The sequence below is a fragment of the Mobula birostris genome, chromosome 6 (assembly GCF_030028105.1).
Source record: "Mobula birostris isolate sMobBir1 chromosome 6, sMobBir1.hap1, whole genome shotgun sequence".
NCBI lineage: Eukaryota > Metazoa > Chordata > Chondrichthyes > Myliobatiformes > Myliobatidae > Mobula > Mobula birostris.
The window spans coordinates 103,264,895-103,287,914 of NC_092375.1; the positions used below are offsets into that span (position 1 = coordinate 103,264,895).

Here is a 23,020-nt window from a genome sequence, read left to right on the forward strand (position 1 = left end):
ATTTCCTCAAAAAATTGTAATAGGTTTGTCAGGCAGGATTTTCCTTTAAGGAATCCATGCTGAGTTCTGCCTATCTTGTCATATGCCTCCAGGTACTCTGTAACCTCATCCTTGACAATCGACTCCAACAACTTCCCAACCACTGATGTAAAGCTAACAGGTCTACAATTTCCTTTTTGCTTCCTTGTCCCCTTCTTAAATAGCGGAGTGACATTTGCAATCTTCCAGTCCTCCGGAACCATGCCAGAATCTATCGACTTTTGAAAGTAGTGGAAAGGGTCTCCAGTTTCATGTTTTTGGGGATGAACATCACCAAGGAGATCGTTGTCCATGAATACAACCTCGATGGAAGGGACGACAGAACAGTAACTATACTACCTGGGGGGCTTAAGGAAAGCTAATCTGCCTCAAAAATTGTTGGCCAACTTATATTGATGTGCGATAGAAAGCATACTGGCATATGCAATGACAGCGTGATACTCTAGCTGCAGTGAGTCGGATCACAAAGCAATCCAATGGGTGATTTGGACGGCTCGGCACATCACTGGAACTCAACTCCTGGACTTGGAGACAATCTACAACTCTCGATGCCTATGACAGGCTTGTAACATCATTAAAGACCCTTCCCATCCCAGTTCAATCTGTTCAATCTCCTGCCATCTGGTAGGAGATACAGAAGATGATTCGCCAAGACAACTTAACTGAAAAACAGAGGGCATTTGTGCAGCTGAATAATGCTACACCTTGGCCTGCCAATGGCCTTTGAGTGTTATGGACTACCATAGTCACTTGTTGCATGTAAATATGGGAATTGTTTTTTTTATTAAACTGTACCACATGCATTGTAAATATCTGTTTTGCATGGACTGGAGTAGCACCACAATCTCGTGTATAAAATTCTGATAGTTACTCAGAAACAAGAACATGTTATAGAGATTAGATAAGATTTTACATCCTAACACCTAGCATTCAAACTAATTAAATAAATTTGGATTTCTCAATAAGAAACTATAATCAGAAACAGTAACTATGAAACTGCTAAATTGTGGTTAAAAACCACAAGGTTCCACATGGTAGGCTTATTCAGAAAGTCAGAAGGCATGGGATCCAGGGAAGTTTGGCCAGGTGGATTCAGAATTGGCTTGCCTGCAGAAGGCAGAGGGTTGTGGTGGAGGGTGTACATTTAGATTGGAGGGTTGTGACTAGTGGTGTCCCACAAGGATCTGTTCTGGGACCTCTACTTTTCGTGATTTTTATTAATGACCTGGATGTGGGGGCAGAAGGGTGGGTTGGCAAGTTTGCAGACAACACAAAGGTTGGTGGTGTTGTAGATAGTGTAGAGGATTGTCGAAGATTGCAGAGAGGCATTGACAGGATGCAGAAGTGGGCTGAGAAGTGGCAGTTCAACCCGGAGAAGTGTGAGGTGGTACACTTTGGAAGGACAAACTCCAAGGCAGAGTACAAAGTAAATGGCAGGATACTTGGTAGCGTGGAGGAGCAGAGGGATCTCAGGGTACATGTCCACAGATCCCTGAAAGTTGCCTCACAGGTAGATAGGGTAGTTAAGAAAGCTTATGGGGTGTTAGCTTTCTTAAGTTGAGGGATAGAGTTTAAGAGTTGCGATGTAATGATGCAGCTCTATAAAACACTGGTTAGGTCACACTTGGAGTACTGTGTCCAGTTCTGGTCACCTCACTATAGGAAGGATGTGGAAGCATTGGAAAGGGTACAGAGGAGATTTACCAGGATGCTGCCTGGTTTAGAGAGTTTGCATTATGATCAGAGATTAAAGGACCTAGGGCTTTACTCTTTGGAGAGAAGGAGGATGAGAGGAGACATGATTGAGGTGTACAAGATATTAAGAGGAATAGATAGAGTGGATAGCCGGCGCCTCTTTCCCAGGGCACCACTGCTCAATACAAGAGGACATGGCTTTAAGGTAAGGGTTGGGAAGTTCAAGAGGGATATTAGAGGTAAGTTTTTTACTCAGAGAGTGGTTGGTATGTGGAATGCACCGCCTGAGCCAGTGGTGGAGGCAGATACACTACTGAAGTTTAAGAGACTACTAGACAGGTATATGGAGGAATTTAAAGTGGGGTGTTATATGGGAGGCAGGGCTTGAGGGTCAGCACAACATTGTGGGCTGAAGGGCCTGTAATGTGCTGTGTTCTATGTTCTAAAACTCATCTTGTTCACTAAAGTCCTTTTACCAGTGATTCCACACTTAGAGAAATGTGCTTGAACTTAAGTTTTCTCTGAAGTGCCCCAGCAAGCCATTCAATTCAGTGGTAATTAGGGAAGGGCAATATATTGTGGCCTTGCCGGTGATAACAAAGTTCAGTGTTTGGTTTAAAAAAAGTACAGTGTATGTCCCAATCCTGCTGTTTTTGTCCAAAATAAATTCTACCTTGCTTACTCTTAGAGATCTGACTGGTGCCTGATATTCATCCAGCTAAAGGAGGTTCGAAAGAGTCACTCCCTTCAGTGACACAATTCATGCAGAACTCCAATTTCAAGAAAAAGGCAACAATATCAACTTACATCTGCAATGTAATATAATATTTCGAGGCTTTGCAGACAATGGTTGACTTGACAAAAGTTGAAGCCCAATGTCTGCAAATCTGAGTCCACTGGAGGCTGGAGACAGCCTGTCCAGGGGTTAAAGCACTATGTATATGTGTGGGTGGGAGGGAGGAACGGGGCTTGTTTTGCTGTTGTCATCTGTTGCTTGTGTGTTGTGTTCTGCTGCACATTGTGGGCATGCTATGATGGCGAAAGGAAGTGTGGTAACACTTGTGGGCTGCCCCAGCACATGCTTGGGTGAGTTAGTTGATACTGCACAGAACACATTTCACTTTGTGTTTCAATGTACACAGCTAAATAAATGAATCTTGACATCAAACTATGTAAGAGGTAACTGAACTAAGCAACCAAACGCTTGGTCAAAGAGGATGGTTATAAAGAGCATCTTAGAGAATGGAGAGGTTTAAGGAGGGAATTCCAGACTTTGAGCACAAGGTTACCCAAGGTACAGCTTTGGAAATCAAGGAGAGGCCGGAAGAGGATAAGCACAGTTCTTGGAAATCTAGTGCTGTAGATGGCAGAGATAAGAAACAGTAAGGTCACAGTGGGATATCAATACAAGAGAGTGAACCTGAAGTGGAGATAATGGAAGTCAGCAAATAGAATGGGTAAACATAAACACAAGAGATCCTGCAGATGCTGGAAACTCACACACAAAATGCTGGAGGAACACAGCAGGTCAGGCAGCATCTAATGAGAAGAATAAAGGGTTGACGTTTCAAGCCGAAACCCTCCATCAGGGCAAGCAGTTAACCCAATAGCTTGGTGCAGAAGCTCAGCAGATAAATTGGGAGGTTGTGTTGATTCAACCTACAGGTGTACATGGACAAAAGTGATTGATTTTCTGGAAAGTTACTTTACTTGCTGGTACTATTTCCAGTATGCTCAGCTGCCGCTGTCGAAAAGCTCGAAGAGTTCGATGTCGCCGAAGCTGTAGCTGGTGCTTTAGCTCCTCTTCCTCTTTCTCCTTCTCCTGCCGGTGTATGTCCTGTTCACGCTTTGCCCTAGCAACATTTCATATGGTTAATAATCAGTAATGGACCAAAAGTAGAATGGAATATATTTTGCATCTGTGACATCGCATTATTTTGACATCCCACTCTGACTTTATCGTTTCACGTAGATGCACAATATATCCCATACAATACAAATGTTTTAATACCTCCATGAAACAAAATTGTTATTGGTTTATTATTGTTAGACCATAAGATGCAGGAGAAGTATTAGGCCATTCGGCCCATCAAACCTGTTCCGCCATTTCATCTTGGCTGATCCATTTTGTCCCTCAGCCCCAACCTCCTGCCTTCTCCCTGCGCTGACTAATTAAGAATCTATCAACCTCTGCCTTAAATATACCTAAAGTCTTGGCCTCCACAGCCGCCTATGACAACAAAATCCGCAGATTCACTATAAACATATAACCATATAACAATTACAGCATGGAAACAGGCCATCTTGGCCCTTCTAGTCCGTGCCGAACTCTTACTCTCACCTAGTCTCACTGACCTGCACTCAGCCCATAACTCTCCATTCCTTTCCTGTCCATATATCTATCCAATTTAACTTAAAACGACAACATCGAACCTGCCTCAACCACTTCTGCTGGAAGCTTGTTCCACACAGCTACCACTCTCTGAGTAAAGAAGTTTCCCCTCATGTTACCCCTAAACTTTTGCCCTTTAACTCTCAACTCATGTCCTCTTGTTTGAATCTCCCCCACTCTCAATGGAAAAAGCCTATCCACGTCAACTCTATTTATCCCCCTCATAATTTTAGATACTTCTATCAAATCCCCCCTCAACCTTCTACGCTCCAAAGAATAAAGACCTAACTTGTTCAACCTTTCTCTGTAACTTAGGAGATGAAACCCAGGCAACATTTCAGTAAACCTCCTCTGTACTCTCTCAATTTTATTGACACCTTTCCTATAATTCGGTGACCAGAACTGTACACAATACTCCAAATTTGGCCTCACCAATGCCTTATACAATTTCAACATTACATCTCAACTCCTATACTCAATGCTCTGATTTATAAAGGCCAGCATACCAAAAGCTTTCTTCACCACCCTATCCACATGAGATTCCACCTTCAGGAAACTATGCACCATTATTCCTAGATCCCTCTGTTCTACAGCATTCTTCAATGCCCTACCATTTACCATGTATGTCCTATTTTGATTAGTCCTACCAAAATGTAGCACCTCACATTTTTCAGCACTAAACTCCATCTGCCATCTTTCAGCCCATTCTTCTAACTGGCCTAAATCTCTCTGCAAGCATTGAAAACCTACTTCATTATCCACAGCTCCACCTATCTTAGTATCATCTGCATACTTACTAATCCAATTTACCACCCCATCATCCAGATCATTAATATATATGACAAACAACATTGGACCCAGTACAGATCCCTGAGGCACACCGCTACACACCCTCCTTCAATCTGACACACAGTTATCCACCACTACTCTCTGGCGTCTCCCATCCAGCCACTGCTGAATCCATTTTACTACTTCGATATTAATGCCTAACGATTGAACCTTCCTAACTAATCTTCTGTGTGGAACCTTGTCAAAGGCCTTACTGAAGTCCATATAGACAACATCCACTGCTTTACCCTCATCAACATTCCTAGTAACCTCATCAAAAAATTCAATAAGATTTGTCAAACATGACCTTCCACGCACAAATCCATGTTGACTGTTCTTAATCAGACCCTGTCTATCCAAATAATTATATTTACCATCTCTAAGAATATTTTCCATCAATTTACCCACCACTGACGTCAAACTCCCAGGCTGATAATTGCTAGGTTTACTCTTAGAACCTTTTTTAAACAATGGAACCACATGAGCAATACTCCAATCCTCCGGCACCATTCCCGTTTCTAATGACATTTGAAATATTTCTGTCAGAGTTCCTGCTATTTCCACACTAACTTCCCTCAAGGTCCTAGGGAATATCTTGTCCGGACCCAGTGCCTTAACCAATTTTATATTCCTTAAAAGCACCAGTACTTCCTCTTCTTTAATCTTCATACTTTCCATAACTACCCTTCTTGTTTCCTTTACCTTACACAATTCAATATCCTCCTCCTTAATGAATACCAAAGAAAAGAAATTGTTCAAAATCTCCCCCATCTCTTTTGGCTCCGCACATATCCATCCACTCTGATTCTCTAAGGGATCAATTTTATCCCTCACTATCCTTTTGCTATTAATATAACTGTAGAAACCCTTTGGATGTATTTTCACCTTACTTGCCAAGGCAGCCTCGTATCTTCTTTTAGCTTTTCTAATTTCTTTCTTAAGATTCTTTTTACATTCTTTATATTCCTCGAGCACCTCCTCAACTCCAAGCTGCCTATATTTATTGTAGATCCCTCTCTTTTTCCGAACCAAGTTTCCAATATCCCTTGAAATCCATGGCTCTCTCAAACTTTTAACCTTTCCTTTCAACCTAACATGAACATAAAGATCCTGTACCCTCAAAATTTCACCTTTAAATGACTTCCATTTCTCTATTACATCCTTCCCATAAAATAAATTGTCCCATTCCACTCCTTCTAAATCCTTTTGCACCTCCTCAAAGTTAGCCTTTCTCCAATCAAAAATCTCAACCCTGGGTCCAGTCCTATCCTTCTCCATAATTATATTGAAAATAATGGTATTTATTCACCGGACCCAAAGTGCTCCCCAATACATACCTCCGTCACCTGCCCTATCTCATTCCCTAACAGGAGATCCAACACTGCCCCTTCTCTAGTTGGTACCTCTATGTATTGCTGCAAAAAACTATCTTGCACACATTTGACAAACTCCAAACCATCCAGCCCTTTTACAGAATGGGCTTCCCAGTCTATGTGTGGAAAATTAAAATCTCCCAGAATCACAACCGTGTGCTTACTACGAATATCTGCTATCTCCTTACAAATTTGCTCCTCCAGTTTTTGGTCCCCATTAGGTGGTCTATAATACACCCCTATAAGCGTCACTACACCTTTCGCTTATAGGGGTGTATTATAGACCACCTAATGAGGACTACTCTCTGGCTAAAGAAATTCTTCCTCGTCTCTGTTCTAAAAGGACGCTCCTCAATTCTGAGACAGTGTATTTTAGTCTTAGACGCTCCCACCATAGGAAACATCTTCTCCATATCTGCTCTATCAAAGCCTTTCACCACTTGAAAGGTTTCAATTAGGTCACCCTTCATTCTTCTGAATTCCAGTGAGTACAGGCCCAGAGCCATCAAATACTCTTCATATGACAAGCCTTTCAATCCCAGAGTCATTTTCATGAACCTCCTTTGAACTTTCTCCAGTTTCAGCACATCCTTTCTTAGATAAGAGGCCCAAAACTGCTCACAGTACTGCAAATGAGGCCTCAGTAGTGCTTTGGAAAGCCTCAACATTACATCCTTGCTTTTATTGTAATCCTCTTGAAATGAATGTTAACATGAAATTTGCCTTCCTCACTACCGACTCAACCTGCAAATTAACCTTTAGGGAATGCTGCACAAGCACTCCTATGACCATACACTTGCTGATATTGTATTCCATCTGCCACTTCTTTGCTTGTTCTGCTAATCTGTCTAAGAACTTCTGTAGCTTCTCTAATTCCTCAAAACTACCTGCCCTTCTATCTATCTTTGTATCATTGGTAAACTTTGTAACAAAGCCATCAATTCCATCATCTAAGTCATTGACATATAATGTAACAAGAAGCAGTCCCAACACCGACCCCTGTGGAACACCACTAGTCACTGGCAGTCAACCAGAAAAGGCTGCCTTTATTCCCACTCTTTGCCTCCTGCCAATCAGCCACTACTTTATGCATGCTACTATCTTTCCTGTAATACCATGGGCTGTTAACTTGTCAAGCAGCTTTATCTGCAGCACCTTGTCAAAGACCTTCTGAAAATCCAAGTATGCAACATCCACTGATTTTCCTTTGTCTATCTTGCTTGTTATTTCTTCAAAGAATTCCAACAGATTCATCAGGTAAGATTTTCCCTTGAGGAAACCATGCTGACTACAGCCTGTTTTATCATGTGCCTCCAAGTACTCCGAATCCACACCCTTAACAATTGACTTCAACATCTTCCCAGCCACCGAGGTCAGACTAACTGGCCTATAGTTTCCTTTCTTCTGTCTCTCTCTCTTCATGAAGTGTGGAGTGACATTTGCAATTTTCCAGTCTTCCAAAACCATTCCAGAATCTAGTGATTCTTCAAAGATCATTACTAATGCCTCCACAGTATTTTTAGCCACCTCTTTCAGAACCCTGGGCTGGACACCATCTGGTCCAGGTGATTTATCTACCTTCAGACTTTTCAGTTACCCAAGAATCTTCTCTCTAGTAATGGCGACTTCACACACTTCTGCCTCCTGACACTCTTGAATTTCCGGCATACTGCTAGTGTCTTCCACAGTAAAGATTAATGCAAAATACTTATTCAGTTCGTCTGCTATTTCTTTGTCCCCCATTACTACCTCTCCAGCATAGTTTTCCAGAGGTCCAATATCCACACTCGCATCTCTTTAACACTTTATATATCTGAAGAATTTACTACCCCTCTCAATCCCATTCTCCGGCTTTCTGCCTGCATCCTGTGATGTCCTTACTGATCAGGAATCTATCAACCTCTGCTTTAAATCTACCCCAACATTTGGCCTCTACAGCCGTCTGTGGCAACAAATTCCACAGATTCACTAATGTCTCACTAAAGAAATTCCTCATCTTTGTTTTAACGGGACGTCCTTCTATTCTGAAGCTGTGCACTCTGGTCCCCGACTCCCCCATTATAGGAGATATCCTCTCCATATCTACTCTATCTAGGCCTTTCAATATTCGATACGTTTCAACGAGATCCTGCCCATTTTCTAAACTCCAATGAATACAAGCCAGAGCTATCAACACTCCTTACACATTAACCCTTTCATTCCTGGAATCATTCTCGTGAACTTCCATTGAACACACTCCAATGCCAGCACATTTTTTTTTACATAAGGGGCCCAAAACTACTCACAATACTCCAAGTGTGGTCTGACCAATGCCTTATAAAGTCTTACATGTTACATGTATCTAGATACAGTGAAATGCCTTCCAGGCATATCAAAAGGTACATATGTACACTGGGATAGTATAAAGAAAAACAGATTGCAGAATATACTGCTGCAGTTGCAGAGAAAGTGCGGTGCAGATAAACAAATAAAATGCAAGGACCATCTTGAGGTAGATTGGGATAGTCATACAGCACTACAGCACAGAAACAGGCCCTTCAACCCATCTGGTCTGTGCTGAATAATTAATCTGCCTAGTCACATCGACCCACACCTGGGCCATAGACCTCACTGCCATCCATGTATGTATCATAACTTCTACTGAATGGTGAAACTGAAAGCGCATCCTCCACTTCTGCTGGTAACTTGTTCTACACTCACACTACCCTCTGAGTGAAGAAGATCCCCCTCAGTTTCCCCTTAAATATTTAACCTTTCACCCTTAACCTATGATCTCTAGTTCTAGTCCCATCCAACCCTGTAGAAAAAGCCTGCTTGTATTTATCTTGAGCCCATCTTGAAATGTCCAGCAATCCTTTCTAAATTCGGCAAGACATGATCAATGTCTGTTAAATCTTCTCCAAATGATCTTTACTTGGGAGAATGCAGGTACAGTGCATGTAAAAAGTAATCATTCCCCTTGGAAGTTTTCATGTTTTACTGTTTTACAAAATTGCTTGACAGTGGATTTTATTTGGCTTTCTTGACACTGATCAACAGAAAAAGAATCTTTCATGTCAAAGTGAAAATAGATCTCTACAAAGTGATCTAAATGAATTACAATATAAAACACAAAATGCAAACAACAGGAATTCTGCAGATGCTGGAAATTCAAGCAACACACATCAAAGTTGCTGGTGAACGCAGCAGGCCAGGCAGCATCTCTAGGAAGAGGTACAGTCGACGTTTCAGGCCGAGACACTTCATCAGGACTAACTAAAGGAAGAGTTAGTAAGAGATTTGAAAGTGGGAGTGGGAGGGGGAGATCCAAAATGATAGGAGAAGACAGGAGGGGGAGGGATGGAGCCAAGAGCTGGACAGGTGATTGGCAAAGAGGATATGAGAGGATCATGGGACAGGAGGCCCAGGGAGAAAGCACAAGTCAGAAGATGGATACAAGAAACTGAATATCCCTTGGAGTGCAGTTAAGTCAATCATCAAGAAATGGAAAGAATATGGCACAGCTATAAATATGTCCAGAGCAGGCTGCCCTCAAAAAATGAGTTACTGTACAATAAGGGGACCAGTGAGGGAGGCCACCAAAGGACCTATGCCAACTCTGGAGGAGTTACAAGCTTCAGTGGCCGAGAGGGGAGAGACTGTGTATACAACAACAGTTGCCCGGGTGCTTCACCAGTCGCAGCTTTCTGGGAGAGTGGCAAAGAGAAAGCTACTGTTGAAAAAAGCTCACGTGCAATCTCAGCTTGACTTTGCCAGAAGGAATATGGGGGACTGAAGTCAGCTGGAAGAAGGTTCTATTGACTGATGAATCCAAAATTGAGCTTTTTGGCCATCAGACTAAACGCCATGTTTGGTGTAAACCAAACACCGCACATCATCAAAAACACACCATCCCTACCGTGAAGCACGGTGGTGGTTGCATTATGCTATGGGGATGCTTCACTGCAGCAGGCTCTTTTAGACTTGTTAAAGTAGAGGGTAAAATGAATGCAGCAAAATGCAGGAGAACTGCAACTTGCGAGAAGGTTTGTTTTCCAGCAAGACAATGACCCCAAGAATACAGCCAAAGCTACACAGGAATGGCTTAAAAGCAACAAAGTTATTGTCCTAGGATGACCAAGTCAGAGTCCAGACCTCAATCTAATTGAGAAATTGTGGCTGAACTTGAAAAGGGATGTTCACTTACGATCCCTGACAGAGCTTGAACGGTTTCGTAAAGAAGAATGGGGAAAGATTGCAGTGTCCATATGCACGAAGCTGATAGAGATTTACCCACACAGACTCAAGGCTGTAATTGCTGCCAAAGGTGCATCTATTAAATACTAACTTGAAGGGGGTGAATACTTGTGCAATTATTTTGTGTTTTATATTTGTAATTAATTTAGATCACTTTGTAGAGATCTATTTTCACTTTGACATTAACATGAAAGAGTATTTTCTGTTAACCAGTGTCAAAAAAGCCAAATTAAATTCACTGCGATTCAATGTTGTAAAACAATAAAACATGTAAACTTCCAAGGCTGGGGAGGGGAGTGGGGCGGGGCTTAAAAACTTTTTACAGCCACTGTATATATAAATGATCTGATTTAAAACCTTACCTGAAATTCCTTTGTAAATTTGTCACTACTTTTGGAAGTTTCTTCACTCGTTTTCTTGTCCGATACGCTCTCCATGCTGCTTGGATCAAGCATGCAGCTCGGTAGAATCTCTAGGCACAAAAGAATCACACTTTTATTTTAAGCTACACTACATAAGCCTAAAGCAGTAAGAAATAAATAAAGGAAAGGTTATTGATATTAAAAGTCATTCATCAAAAGTGTGTTTCCACTCACCCATCCATGCTTCCCACTACTCATTAATTCCGCTTAAGTTTAATGACTTCACCAACTTAGCAAGAACATTGTTTTCACGAGGAATTTTGCAGATGCTGGAAATTCAAGCAACACATATCCAAGTTGCTGGTGAACGCAGCAGGGCAGGCAGCATCTCTAGGAAGAGGTACAGTCGACTTTTTGGGCCGAGACCCTTCGTCAGGAATAACTGAAGGAAGAGCTAGTAAGAGATTAGAAAGTTGGGGCGGGGGGGGGGAGATCCGAAATGATAGGAGAAGACAGGAGGTGGAGGGATGGAGCCAAGAGCTGGACAGGTGATCGGCAAAACGGATATGAGAGGATCATGGGACAGGAGGCCCAGGGAGAAGGAAAAGGGGGAGGGGGAGAAAAACCCAGAGGATGGGCAAGGGGTATAGTCAGAGGGACAGAAGGAGAAAAAGGAGAGTGAGAGAAAGAATGTGTGTATGTAAATAAATAACGGATGGGGTACGAGGGGAAGGTGGGGCATTAGCAGAAGTTAGAGAAGTCAATGTTCATGCCATCAGGTTGGAGGCTACCCAGACGGAATATAAGGTGTTGTTCCTCCAACCTGAGTGTGGCTTCATCTTTACAAGAGAGGAGGTCGTGGATAGACATATCAGAATGGGAATGGGATGTGGAATTAAAATGTGTGGCCACTGGGAGATCCGCTTTCTCTGGCGGACAGAGCGTAGGTGTTCAGCAAAACAATCTCCCAGTCTGCGTCAGGTCTCGCCAATATATAGAAGGCAACATCGGGAGCACCGGATGCAGTATATCACCCCAGCCGACTCACAGGTGAAGTGTCGCCTCACCTGGAAGGACTGTCTGGGGCCCTGAATGGTGGTGAGGGAGGAGGTGTAAGGGCATGTGTAGCACTTGTTCCGCTTACAAGGATAAGTGCCAGGAGGGAGATCATTGGGGAGGGATGGGGGGGACAAATGGACAAGGGAGTCGCGTAGGGAGTGATCCCTGCGGAAAGCAGAGAGAGGGGGAGAGGGAAAGGTGTGCTTAGTGGTGGGATCCCGTTGGAGGTGGCGGAAGTTACGGAGAATAATATGTTGGACCCGGAGGCTGGTGGGTGAGGACCAGGGGAACCCTATTCCTAGTGGGGTGACGGGAGGATGGAGTGAGAGCAGATGTGCGTGAAATGGGGGAGATGCGTTTGAGAGCAGAGATGATGGTGGAGGAAGGGAAGCCTCATGGTCAGGGTGATGTCCTCCTTTTTTATAGAAAGGGGCTTCCCTTCCTCCACCATCAACTCCGGGACCCCACTAGGAATAGGGTTCCCCTGGTCCTCACCTACCACCCCACCAGCCCCCAGGTCCAACATATTATTCTCCGTAACTTCCGCCACCTCCAACAGGATCCCACCACTAAGCACATCTTTCCCTCCCCCCCCCCCCTACTTTCCGCAGGGATCGCTCCCTACGCGACTCCCTTGTCCATTCGTCCCCCCCATCCCTCCCCAATGATCTCCCTTCTGGCACTCATCCTTGTAAGCGGAACAAGTGCTACACATGTCCTTACACTTCCTCCCTTACCACCATTCAGGGCCCCAGACAGTCCTTCCAGGTGAGGCGACACTTCACCTGTGAATCGGCTGGGGTGATATACCGCGTCCGGTGCTCCCGATGCAGCCTTCTATATATTGGCGAGACCCGACGCAGACTGGGAGATCGTTTTGCTGAACACCTACGCTCTGTCCACCAGAGAAAGCAGGATTTCCCAGTGGCCACACATTTTAATTCCACATCCCATTCCCATTCTGACATGTCTATCCACGGCCTCCTCTACTGTAAAGATGAAGCCACACTCAGGTTGGAGGAACAACACCTTACATTCCATCTGGGTAGCCTCCAACCTGATGGCATGAACATTGACTTCTCTAACTTCCGCCAATGCCCCACCTCCCCCTCTTACCCCATCCGTTATTTATTTATATACACATATTCTTTCTCTCTCTCTCTCTTTTTTTTCCCTCTGTCCCTCTGACTATACCCCTTGCCCATCCTCTGGGTTTCCCCCCCTCCCCCTTTTCCTTCTCCCTGGGCCTCCCGTCCCATGATCCTCTCATATCCTCTTTGCCAATCACCTGTCCAGCTCTTGGCTCCATCCCTCCCCCTCCTGTCTTCTCCTATCATTTTGGATCTCCCCCTCCCCATCCCACTTTCAAATCTCTTACTAGCTCTTCCTTCAGTTAGTCCTGACGAAGGGTCTCGGCCCGAAACGTCGACTGTACCTCTTCCTAGAGTAGCTGCAAGAACATTGTTTTGGCCTTTTATTATAGCTTTTTCTAAAGGGGGAACTGAAATATGCCATTTAATTTTGTGTTTTATATTATGTGTTTCCACTCGATTTTTTTGTTGTGTGAGGGAAGGTGTTGATATTTTTTCTCTGAATGGGTTGGTTCCATGGTTCTTCTTTGTTTCGTGGCTGTCTGTGGGCAGATGAATCTCGGGGTGTATACTGCATACATACTTTGATAATAAATGTACCTTGAAGTTTGAACTTTCAGAGGCAAGTCACAGAAACTATTTTATTTAGAGATAAAGCATGGTAACAGACCCGTCCAGCCCAACGATCCCACTTTGGCCAATTAAACCCATGTGACCAATTAACCTGTGAACCTGTATATCTTTGGAACATGGAGGAAACCGGAATACCCAGAGGAAAACGTAAGAACTTCTTACAGACAGCAGCAGTATTGAACCAGGGTCATCGACACTGTAAAGCATTGCACGTCTTCATGTGTATGCTTCATGGTCAGTAATGCTTGGTGCGACCCCTGGAATATGCATGCCCTCAAATCATTTTGATCCCTGGATCTGGAGTACCTTGTACTGCTGTGTAGACCTTTCTGGCTACCTAGAGAGTTTACGGCTGTTATTATCTCAGCTGCGTATATTCTGCCACAGGCTGATACTGACCTGGCTCTCAGGGAACTGTATGAGGATCACAGCACCCTGGAGACTGTATATCCAGAGGCTGTTTTCATTGTCATCAGACACTTTAATCAAAAATCGCTGACTAAAGTTTCTCCGAAGTTTTGTCAACACATCCAGGTGAGCACATGGGGAGACAGCAGACTCGATCACTGCTGCTCTTCCTTCCACAATGCTTACAGAGCGCTCCTCCGTCCACCGCTTGGGAAGTCTGACCACTCTATCATCCTGCTTCTGCCCGTGAACAGGCAGAAGTTGAAACAAGAGGCAGCCATAGTTAAACCATTCACTGTTGGTCTAACCAATCAGTCTCCACACTACAGGACTGCATTGACTGCGTCAACTGGAATGTCTTTCGTGATGAGGATGTCTCCGAGTTCACGGAAGGGGTCATGAGCTTCATCTGGAAATTCATCGACAATGTTGTCCTCCAAAAATCGGTTAGGGTCTATCCAAACCAGGAACCCTGGATCAATAGTACCGTGTGTGCTGTACTCACTGTGTGAGACAGAGCTTTCACTGCCAGTAACCACCAGGAATTCAAGAAATGCAGCTATGACCTGCGCAAGGTCATCAAGGCAGCAAAATGACAATACAGGGACAAGATTCAGACACAACTCTCCACCAACAACACACGCGGCTTATGGCAAGGTCTGCACACCATTGCAGACTTCAAAGCCAAGCGCAGTGGTGCTGCCAACATTGCTGCCTCTCTCTCAGATGATCCAAATCTTTCTTACGCTCAGTTTGATATTGACAACACTAAGCCCCCGAGGAGAGCTGCTGATGCAACCTACACCTTGGTCATCTCTGAGGCTGCAGTATGCAGGTGTTTCCAATGAGTGGACAGCCACAAGGCTGCGGGACCGGACAGCATCCCAGGGCGGCTACTTAGAATGTGTGCGGCACAACTGGCTGGTGTGTTTGCAGACATTTTTAATTTCTCCTTCACCCAGTGTAGAGTGCCCTCCTGCTTCAAAATATTCACCATTGTTCCTGTACCTAAAAAGACCAAGGTAACATCTCTGAACGACTGGTGTCCTGTCACACTCACCTCAATAATAAGCAAATGCTTTGTGAGGCTGGTCAAGGACGACATCTGCAGCTTGCTACCACCCACACTGGATCCCCTGCAATTCACCTACCGACACATCCAATCGACAGATGATGTAATAGCCACAGCTCTACACACCGTCCTTACACATCTGGAGAAGAAGGATGTTTATGTGAGAATGCTGTTCTTAGACTACAATTCAGCATTCAACACCATAATTCCCTCCAGGCTTGACAAGAAGCTCAGAGACCTGAACCTTCACACTGCCTTGTGCAGCTGGATCCTGGACTTCCCGTCAGATCGCCAGCAGGTGGTAAAGGTGGGCTCCCTCACTTCTAGCCCTCTGACCCTCAACACAGGAGCCCCCTAGGACTGCGTCCTAAGCCCCTCCTTTACTCTCTGTACACCTATGTCTGTGTTGCCACCCACAGTTCCTATCTGCTAATTAAATTTGCAGATGATACTATATTGATTAGTCTTGTCTCAAATAATAACAAGGCAGCCTACAGAGAAGTCATCATCCTGACACAGTGATGTCAAGAAAATAACCTCTCCCTCAATGTCACAAAAACAAAGGAGCTAGTTGTGGACTACAGAAGGAACAGAGACAGGCTCACTCCTATTGACATCAATGGATTTGGGGGTTGAGAGGGTAAACAGCTTTAAGTTCGTCGGTATACACATCACCGAGGACCTCACTTGATCTGTACATACCAGCTGTGCGGTGAAAAAAGCACAACAGCGCCTCTCACCTCAGATGATTCCAGTGCATAGCCCTGTTTTTCAAACCTCCATGTAGTCTCTGAAAAGACCCTATTGTATCCACTTCCACCGCCGCCGGCAGTGAATCCCACGCACCCACCACTCTCTGTGAAAAACTTAACCCCTGACATCCCTTCGGTACCTATTTCCAAGCACCTTAAAACTATGTCCCCTCATGTTAGCCATTTCAGCCCTGGGAAAAAGCCTCTGGCTATCCACACGATCAATGCCTCTCATCATCTTACACACCTCTGTCAGGTCACTTCTCATCCTCCGTCGGTCCAAGGAGAAAAAGCCAAGTTCACTCAAACTATTCTCATAAGGTATACCCTCCAATCCAAGCAACATTCTTGTAAACCTCCTTTGTACTCTCTCTACAGTATCCACATCATACTCCAAGTAGGGTCTGACCAAGGTCGTATATAGCTGTAACATTACCTCACAGCTTTTGAACTCAATCCCTTGGTTGATGAATGCCAACACACCATAAGCCTTCTTAACAGCACTGTCAACTCGTGCAGCAGCTTTGAGTGTCCTATGGACATGGACCCCAAGATCTCTCTGATCTTCCACACTGCCAGGACTATTACCATTAATATTATAATTGAGAGCATCCTGACTGGCTGCATCACTGCCTGGTATGGGAACTGTACTTCCCTCAAGCACAGGGCTCTGCAGAGAGTGGTGCGGATAGCCTAGCGCATCTGTAGATGTAAACTTCCCACTATTCAGTGCATTTACAAAGTCAAAGTCTTGTCCCGAGCCTTGTGGCCCATCAGGCCGGTGCTTATGCCAGTTTCTGTGGCGTGAAGCAACTGAGAGTACGAGACCCCCCGCCCCCAGATACGACGCCAGTCTATTGTGAGGTTAACCCCCAGCATTTGCCGGTACCCATTTTCAGCTGCGTGGACTGGAGCAGTGTGTGGTTAAGTGCCTTGCTCAAAGACACAACACACTGCCTTGGCCGAGACTCGAACCCACGACCTTCAGATTGTGAGCCCAACGCTCTAACCACTTGGCCATGTGCCACACACATTTACAAAGACAGGTGTGTAAAAAGGGCCCAAAGGATCATTGGGGACCTGAATCACCCCAACCACAAACTGTTCCAGCTGCTACCATCTGGGAAATGGTACCGCAGCATAAAAACCAGGATCAACAGGATCCGGGACAGCTTCTTCCACCAGGCCATCAGACTGATTAACTCATGCTGATACAATTGTATTTTTATGTTATATTGACTGTCCTGTTGTACATACTATCTATTATAAATTACTACAAATTGCACATTTAGACGGAGACAAAACATAAAGATTTTTACTCCTCATGTATGTGAAGGATGTAAGAAATAAAGTCAATTCAGTTCAGTTCACTAAGTGCTACCCTACTGTGCCGCCACCCCTTGAATTAAACCCACTTAGTGTCTTTGTTGACCTGATGGAAAAGTTGTCCAATGCTGATCATTCTCTATAATCTTATAAAATTGTCCTTTCGAGTGCTTATCCAGTTCTCCTTAAAATATTACTATTATGAGTACTTCACAGAAACAGACAATGCCTACCTGCTCCTTTACTCCTTGGATGGACCCAACACTCAGTAGTTCCAATAGCTGATTCAGGTCCTTGTCAAAACCTCTTCCTGTCCACAGTTTACTTAAAAGTCGACTTAAACCTGGAAAGCAAATCATTCATGGATTAATTCCCAAGCATTTTGGGGTGCATGAGAGGGGTAGCACCTCTAGATGGGGGGCTTGTCACACTCCTTGGAGTGGCTTGCCATCTATTGGTCTCCACCAATGCCCAGCTCTCATCTGTGGCTCCTCGTAGCTGTTTGCATGCGACAGCGGCCACATCCCGGTCAACGGCTTCGTCAGGCCGGCTAAACCAGGTGAGGGTAGCCAATGGGTCTGAAACCCTTGGTGCGATAGGAATTTTCTCATCCCAGCATGTGAAGGCTGCTTCGGTGGATCAGGCGGAGGAAACCCCGGGGGTTCAATGGCCGAGAAGACGTTGCAGCAGCGCATTGTGGAGTGCGTAGGGCACGGCACAGCACTTTAGAAGACGCGGCCATCCAATGCAGTCAAGGAAGTTGCCAGACGTAACGATTCTTCGTGCCACTGAATCCTGACTTCTGCGGCTGAGAGAGTGGAATCGTCTCTGTGCAAGGGTTTTCCACTTCAATATCTTTCACGCACTGGTCACATTGTGCAACAGGTCAGCTGGTGGCGCAGTGAGATCAGCGCCGGGCTCGAGAATGGAGGTTCCTGAGTTCAATCCAGTGATAAGACTGCCCCCAAGCACGCTCTCCATCGGTGCCGGGTTGACATAGAGCTTGCAACTCGACCTCGTTAAAAAGAAACTCTGCCACCTGCACAATGTAGTCTTCCTCCGTTTCCGAGAGACAACCAACATATTTCAAAGTTCAAGTTCAAAGTAAATTTATTGGCAAAGTATACATATTACTACCCTGAGATTCATTTTCTTACAATCACAGTGGAACAAAAAAAATGCAATAGAATCAATGAAAAATGACACACGAAGTTTGACAAGTAAACAATATTCAAAAGACAAACTGTGCAAACACAAACATAAATAATAATAAATGAAACACAGAAACATAGAAAACCTACAGCACACTATAGGCCTTCAGCCCACAAAGCTGTGCCGAACATGTCCTTACCTTTGAAATTACCTAGGGTTACTCATAGCCCTCTATTTTTCTAAGCTCCATGTACCTATCCAGGAGTCCCTTAAGAGACTTATCATATCCACCTCCAGCACTGTTGCCGGCAGACCATTCCATGCACTCACCACTCTCTGCGTAAAAAACTTACCCCTGACATCTCCTCTGTACCTACTTCCAAGCACCTTAAAACTGTGCCCTCTCATTCAGCTCTGAGAAAAAGCCTCTGACTATCCACACAATCAACGCCTCTCATCATCTTATACACCTCTATCAGGTCACCTCTCATCCTCTGCCGCTCCAAGGAGAAAAGGCAGAGTTCACTCAACCTATTCTCATAAGGCATGCTCCCCAATCCAGGCAACATTTTTGTAAATCTCCTCTGCACCCTTTCTATAGTTTCCACATCCTTCCTGTAGTGAGGTGACCAGAAATGAGCACAGTACTCTAAGTGGGGTCTGACCAGGGTCCTATAAAGCTGTAACATTACCTCTTGGCTCTTGAACTCAATCCACAGTTGATGAAGGCCAATGCACCGTATGCCTTCTTAACCACAGAGTCAACCTGCATAGCAGCTTTGAGTGTCCTATGGACCCAAACCCCAGATCCCTCTAATCCTCCACATTGCTATTAATCCTACATTCTGTCATCATATTTGACCTACCAAAATGAACCACCTCACACTTACATGGATTGAACTCCATCTGCCACTTCTCAGCCCAGTTTTGCAACCTATCAATGTCCTGCTGTAACAATGTCTGAAAGCCCTCCACACTATCCACAACACCCCCAACCTTTGTGTCATCAGCAAATTTACTAACCCATCCCTTCACTTCCTCATCCAGGTCATTTATAAAAATCATAAAGAGAAGGGGTCCCAGAACAGATCCCTGAGGCACACCACTGGTCAACAACCTCCATGCAGAATATGACCCACAAACAACCACTCTTTGCCTTCTGCGAGCAAGTCAATTCTGGATCCACAAAGCAAGGTCCCCATGGATCCCACGCCTCCTTACTTTCACAATAAGCCTTGCATGGGGTACCTTTTCAAATGCCATATCAAAGAAGCAAATAAATAATCCTGTTGTAGAGTCCTTGAAAGTGAGTCCATAGGTTGTGGAATCAGTTCAGTTTTGAGCTGGTTATTCACACTGAATCAATAGCCTGATGGTTGAAGGGTAATAACTATTCCTAAGACTGGTGGTGGGGTTGTGAGGCTCCTGTAGTTTATTCCTGAAGGCAGCAGCGAGAAGAGAGTGTGACGGGATGGTGGGGGTTTGCCTGGGCTGTATCCACCACTTTTGTTGTGTTTCTGTTATTGAGCATTGGTCTTTCCATACCAGACAGTGATGCAACCAGTCAGGATACTCTCCACTGTGCACCTATAGAAGTTTCACAAAGTTTTAGATGATATGCCAAATCTGTGCAATCTTCTAGTAGGGGTACAAAGAGGGGCTCTGTTGTACCTTCTTTGTAATGGCACTAAGTGCTAGTTAGAAGAAGCAGTTACCTTCTTTTGAATTATTTTTAAATATGTGTATCATAATGCAGGAAATTAGAAATTCTGTTACCTTCCCTATACTAAAGCAATTCCCTTTGCATACAAATTGGCTTATAATTTCAATACATCTCAAGGTTAGGTAGTGGTGCATACAAAAGAAGATTACTTAAGTAAAGATAATTCTTTTAAATGTCACTATTTTCTGTTCCCATTCACAATGCAATTTGTGCCTTTTGTAAACATGAGCTTATACTATTTTAAGAACCTCTTTCTTGTTTCTTTATTCATGCATCTATTACTGGTGTTCTCTCCTGAGTCAGAAGCTTGCAAGTTCAAGATCCATTCCAGAGACTAGATCATAAATTAGCCTGACACTTCACTACTGTGAGAAAGAGAGAAAAGTGAGGGGATAAGGGGAGGGAGCCATATAGTTGAGTACAGAAGAGAGAGGGATGGAAATGAGAAGGGTGGGAGAAGGTTAAATGGGGAAGGGAAAGAGTCACAGGGATGGGGAGGAAGGTCAAAGGTGAGGAGAAGGTGGATTTGGATGACGGTGCATGATCGCACCCATTTTGTAGGCAAGAGTGTGTATGGGATGACGTGTCTGTTCCTGTCCACTTTTGAGCACGTGAGTTAATGACCACATGGTCCTATTTGTACAGAGCAAGGTCTTGAGTTATCTTGGATCTTCATCTCTTACCACCAGACCAAGATCCTCAGTTCAAGTCTATGTCAGCTCATCTTGACAATCCTATCTAAAACGAATTCACATATAGTTAACTTCTACACTGCTGTTATAAAATTACTACACAGACCTCCTAGTATGATAAGATGGAATCTTGACCTCACAGTCTACCTCATCATGGTCTTACACCTTATTGTCTGTCTGCATGGCACTTTCTCTGTAACTGTATCACTTTCTTCTGCATTCTATTATTATATTACCTCAATAAACCACTACAATGAAACAATCTGCATGGAAACATAGTTTTTCACTATACTTCGGTACATGTGACAATAACAAATCAATTTCCAAATTTCCTCATGAGGTCCAGGGCCTGGAAAGTTGGATATTCGTTTGCAGCCCCAAAAGTGATAGGACTGAATTCACTTTCATAGTCTGGGAAAACATTGCTTTGTCATCGACATTGCCATCTGAATGAGATATGAGGAGCAGGAGCAGGCCAGCTCAAAGAACACAAATACCAGGGCTAATACTAGGGGTATGATTTTAAGGAAATTGGAGGAAAGGGGGAATGACAGATGTAAGCTGTTTACACAGAGAGTGGGAGTGTGTGGAACATCCTGCCAGAGCTGGGAGAAGCAGATACATTAAGGGCATTTAAGAAACTGTTAGATAGACACACAGATGATAGAAAAATGAGGGGCTATGTAGTAGGGAAGGGTCAGCTTGATCTTAGGTTAATAGGTCAGTGTGGGCTGAAGGGCTGTACTGTGCTGTAGTGTTCTATGTTCTATGTTCTAACAACCTTTAGGACAAAGCAGGAAAGGAACATTTGTCTATTTAGGGTGATTTTTTTTTTATTAGGAATGGACAATTTGGCATCTTGGTGACATGAAAATCAATCACCCTCTTGCTCATTCTGCTGTGGAACCAGCATGCTGTGATCATCTGAACATATGTCCAATGATGGAAACTATGGATACAAGCCAAAGAAGACTTTTGCACTGTCCTTGAAAAAAAATCCTGGCCCCAATCCCAGAAGAAAAGGAACTAATTTTCCTGGACAGGATTGGAAAAGACTCAGGCCACCGGAAAAGCAATATTGGCAAGGAGTAAGGAAAGCAAAGTTTGTCTCCAGGAAAGTAGTTAGGAAGATAGTCTTTTCTTCTCCCAGATTCAATTGTAATAATTGCATAAGAGATTTGTTTGCTGTTTGTCACAAAAATGTTCATTGCCAAGATGCAGCCCTCCTCAACTTCTGCCTGCCAGTAGCTGATGAGATGCTTCCCAAGCTGTACATGACAAATTCCAGATTCAAATTTACTAAAATAAGCAGTATCTCCAAGTATGGCAAAGCTGGGTTAAGATTTATGTTCAATAAAAAAAATCTAAATAAACTTAAGAAACACTCTCAAAAGACTGCCATTTCTCCCGGCATCAAATAGTTAACAGTTTCCTACACCAGATGTAGGATGTAGAAGCTTTAGAGAGGACACAGTGGAGATTTACTAGGATTAGAAAGCATGTCTTATGAGGATAGATTGAGCAAGCTAGGGCTTTTCTCTTGGGAGTGAAGGAGATGAGAGATGACTTGACAGAGACGAACAAGATGATAAGAGGCATCGATTGAGTGAATAGCCAGAGAACTTTTCCCCGGGAAGAGATGGCTTATACTAGGAAGCATATTTTGAAGATAATTGGAGGAAAGTAAAGGGAGAGCCAGAGATAGGTTGTTTAAACAGAGTGGTGCGTGCATGGTACACAGTGCCAGGGGTGGTGGGAGAGACAGGTACGTAAGAGACATTTAAGAAACTCTTAGATAGGCACATGGATGATAGAAGAATGGAGGACAATGTAGGAGGGAAGGGTTAGATTTATCTTAAGAGTAGGAGGTTAAAATGTTGGCACAACATTGTGGGCCGAAAGGCTTGTACTATGCTGTAGGAGTTCAAAGGACTTGTAACTTTCCAGATCTGCTGGTAGAGGTAGGGGAAGATTTTAAATTTAGGTGAGATTTCCAATAGAAAGTCACCCTAGTGAGATAATTTCTCTTGAAGAATTTGTGGGAATTCCAAGAGCTGAGTAAATGCTGCTACACATCTTCTTGGAAAAAAGAAAATTAATAGCCAGTTTCATGACCCCAGGACATCCAAAAGTAATGTAGCCAGTGAAAAAAAGTACCTTAATATAGATAGGTTTGGAGCACTATCT

General features: G+C 43.9%; 1 protein-coding gene across 1 annotated transcript in view; it reads right to left on the reverse strand.

The window, feature by feature from the left end:
* Positions 1–23,020, reverse strand: part of LOC140199243 (IQ calmodulin-binding motif-containing protein 1-like) — a 94,917-nt gene that overhangs the window by 26,552 nt on the left and 45,345 nt on the right. The window contains exons 8-10 of the mRNA XM_072260955.1: positions 17,500–17,609; positions 10,926–11,035; positions 3,445–3,587 (exon numbers count right to left, since the gene is read on the reverse strand). Of these exons, the coding sequence (XP_072117056.1) occupies positions 3,445–3,587; positions 10,926–11,035; positions 17,500–17,609 (363 nt within the window). The remainder of the gene's footprint in view (positions 1–3,444; positions 3,588–10,925; positions 11,036–17,499; positions 17,610–23,020) is intronic.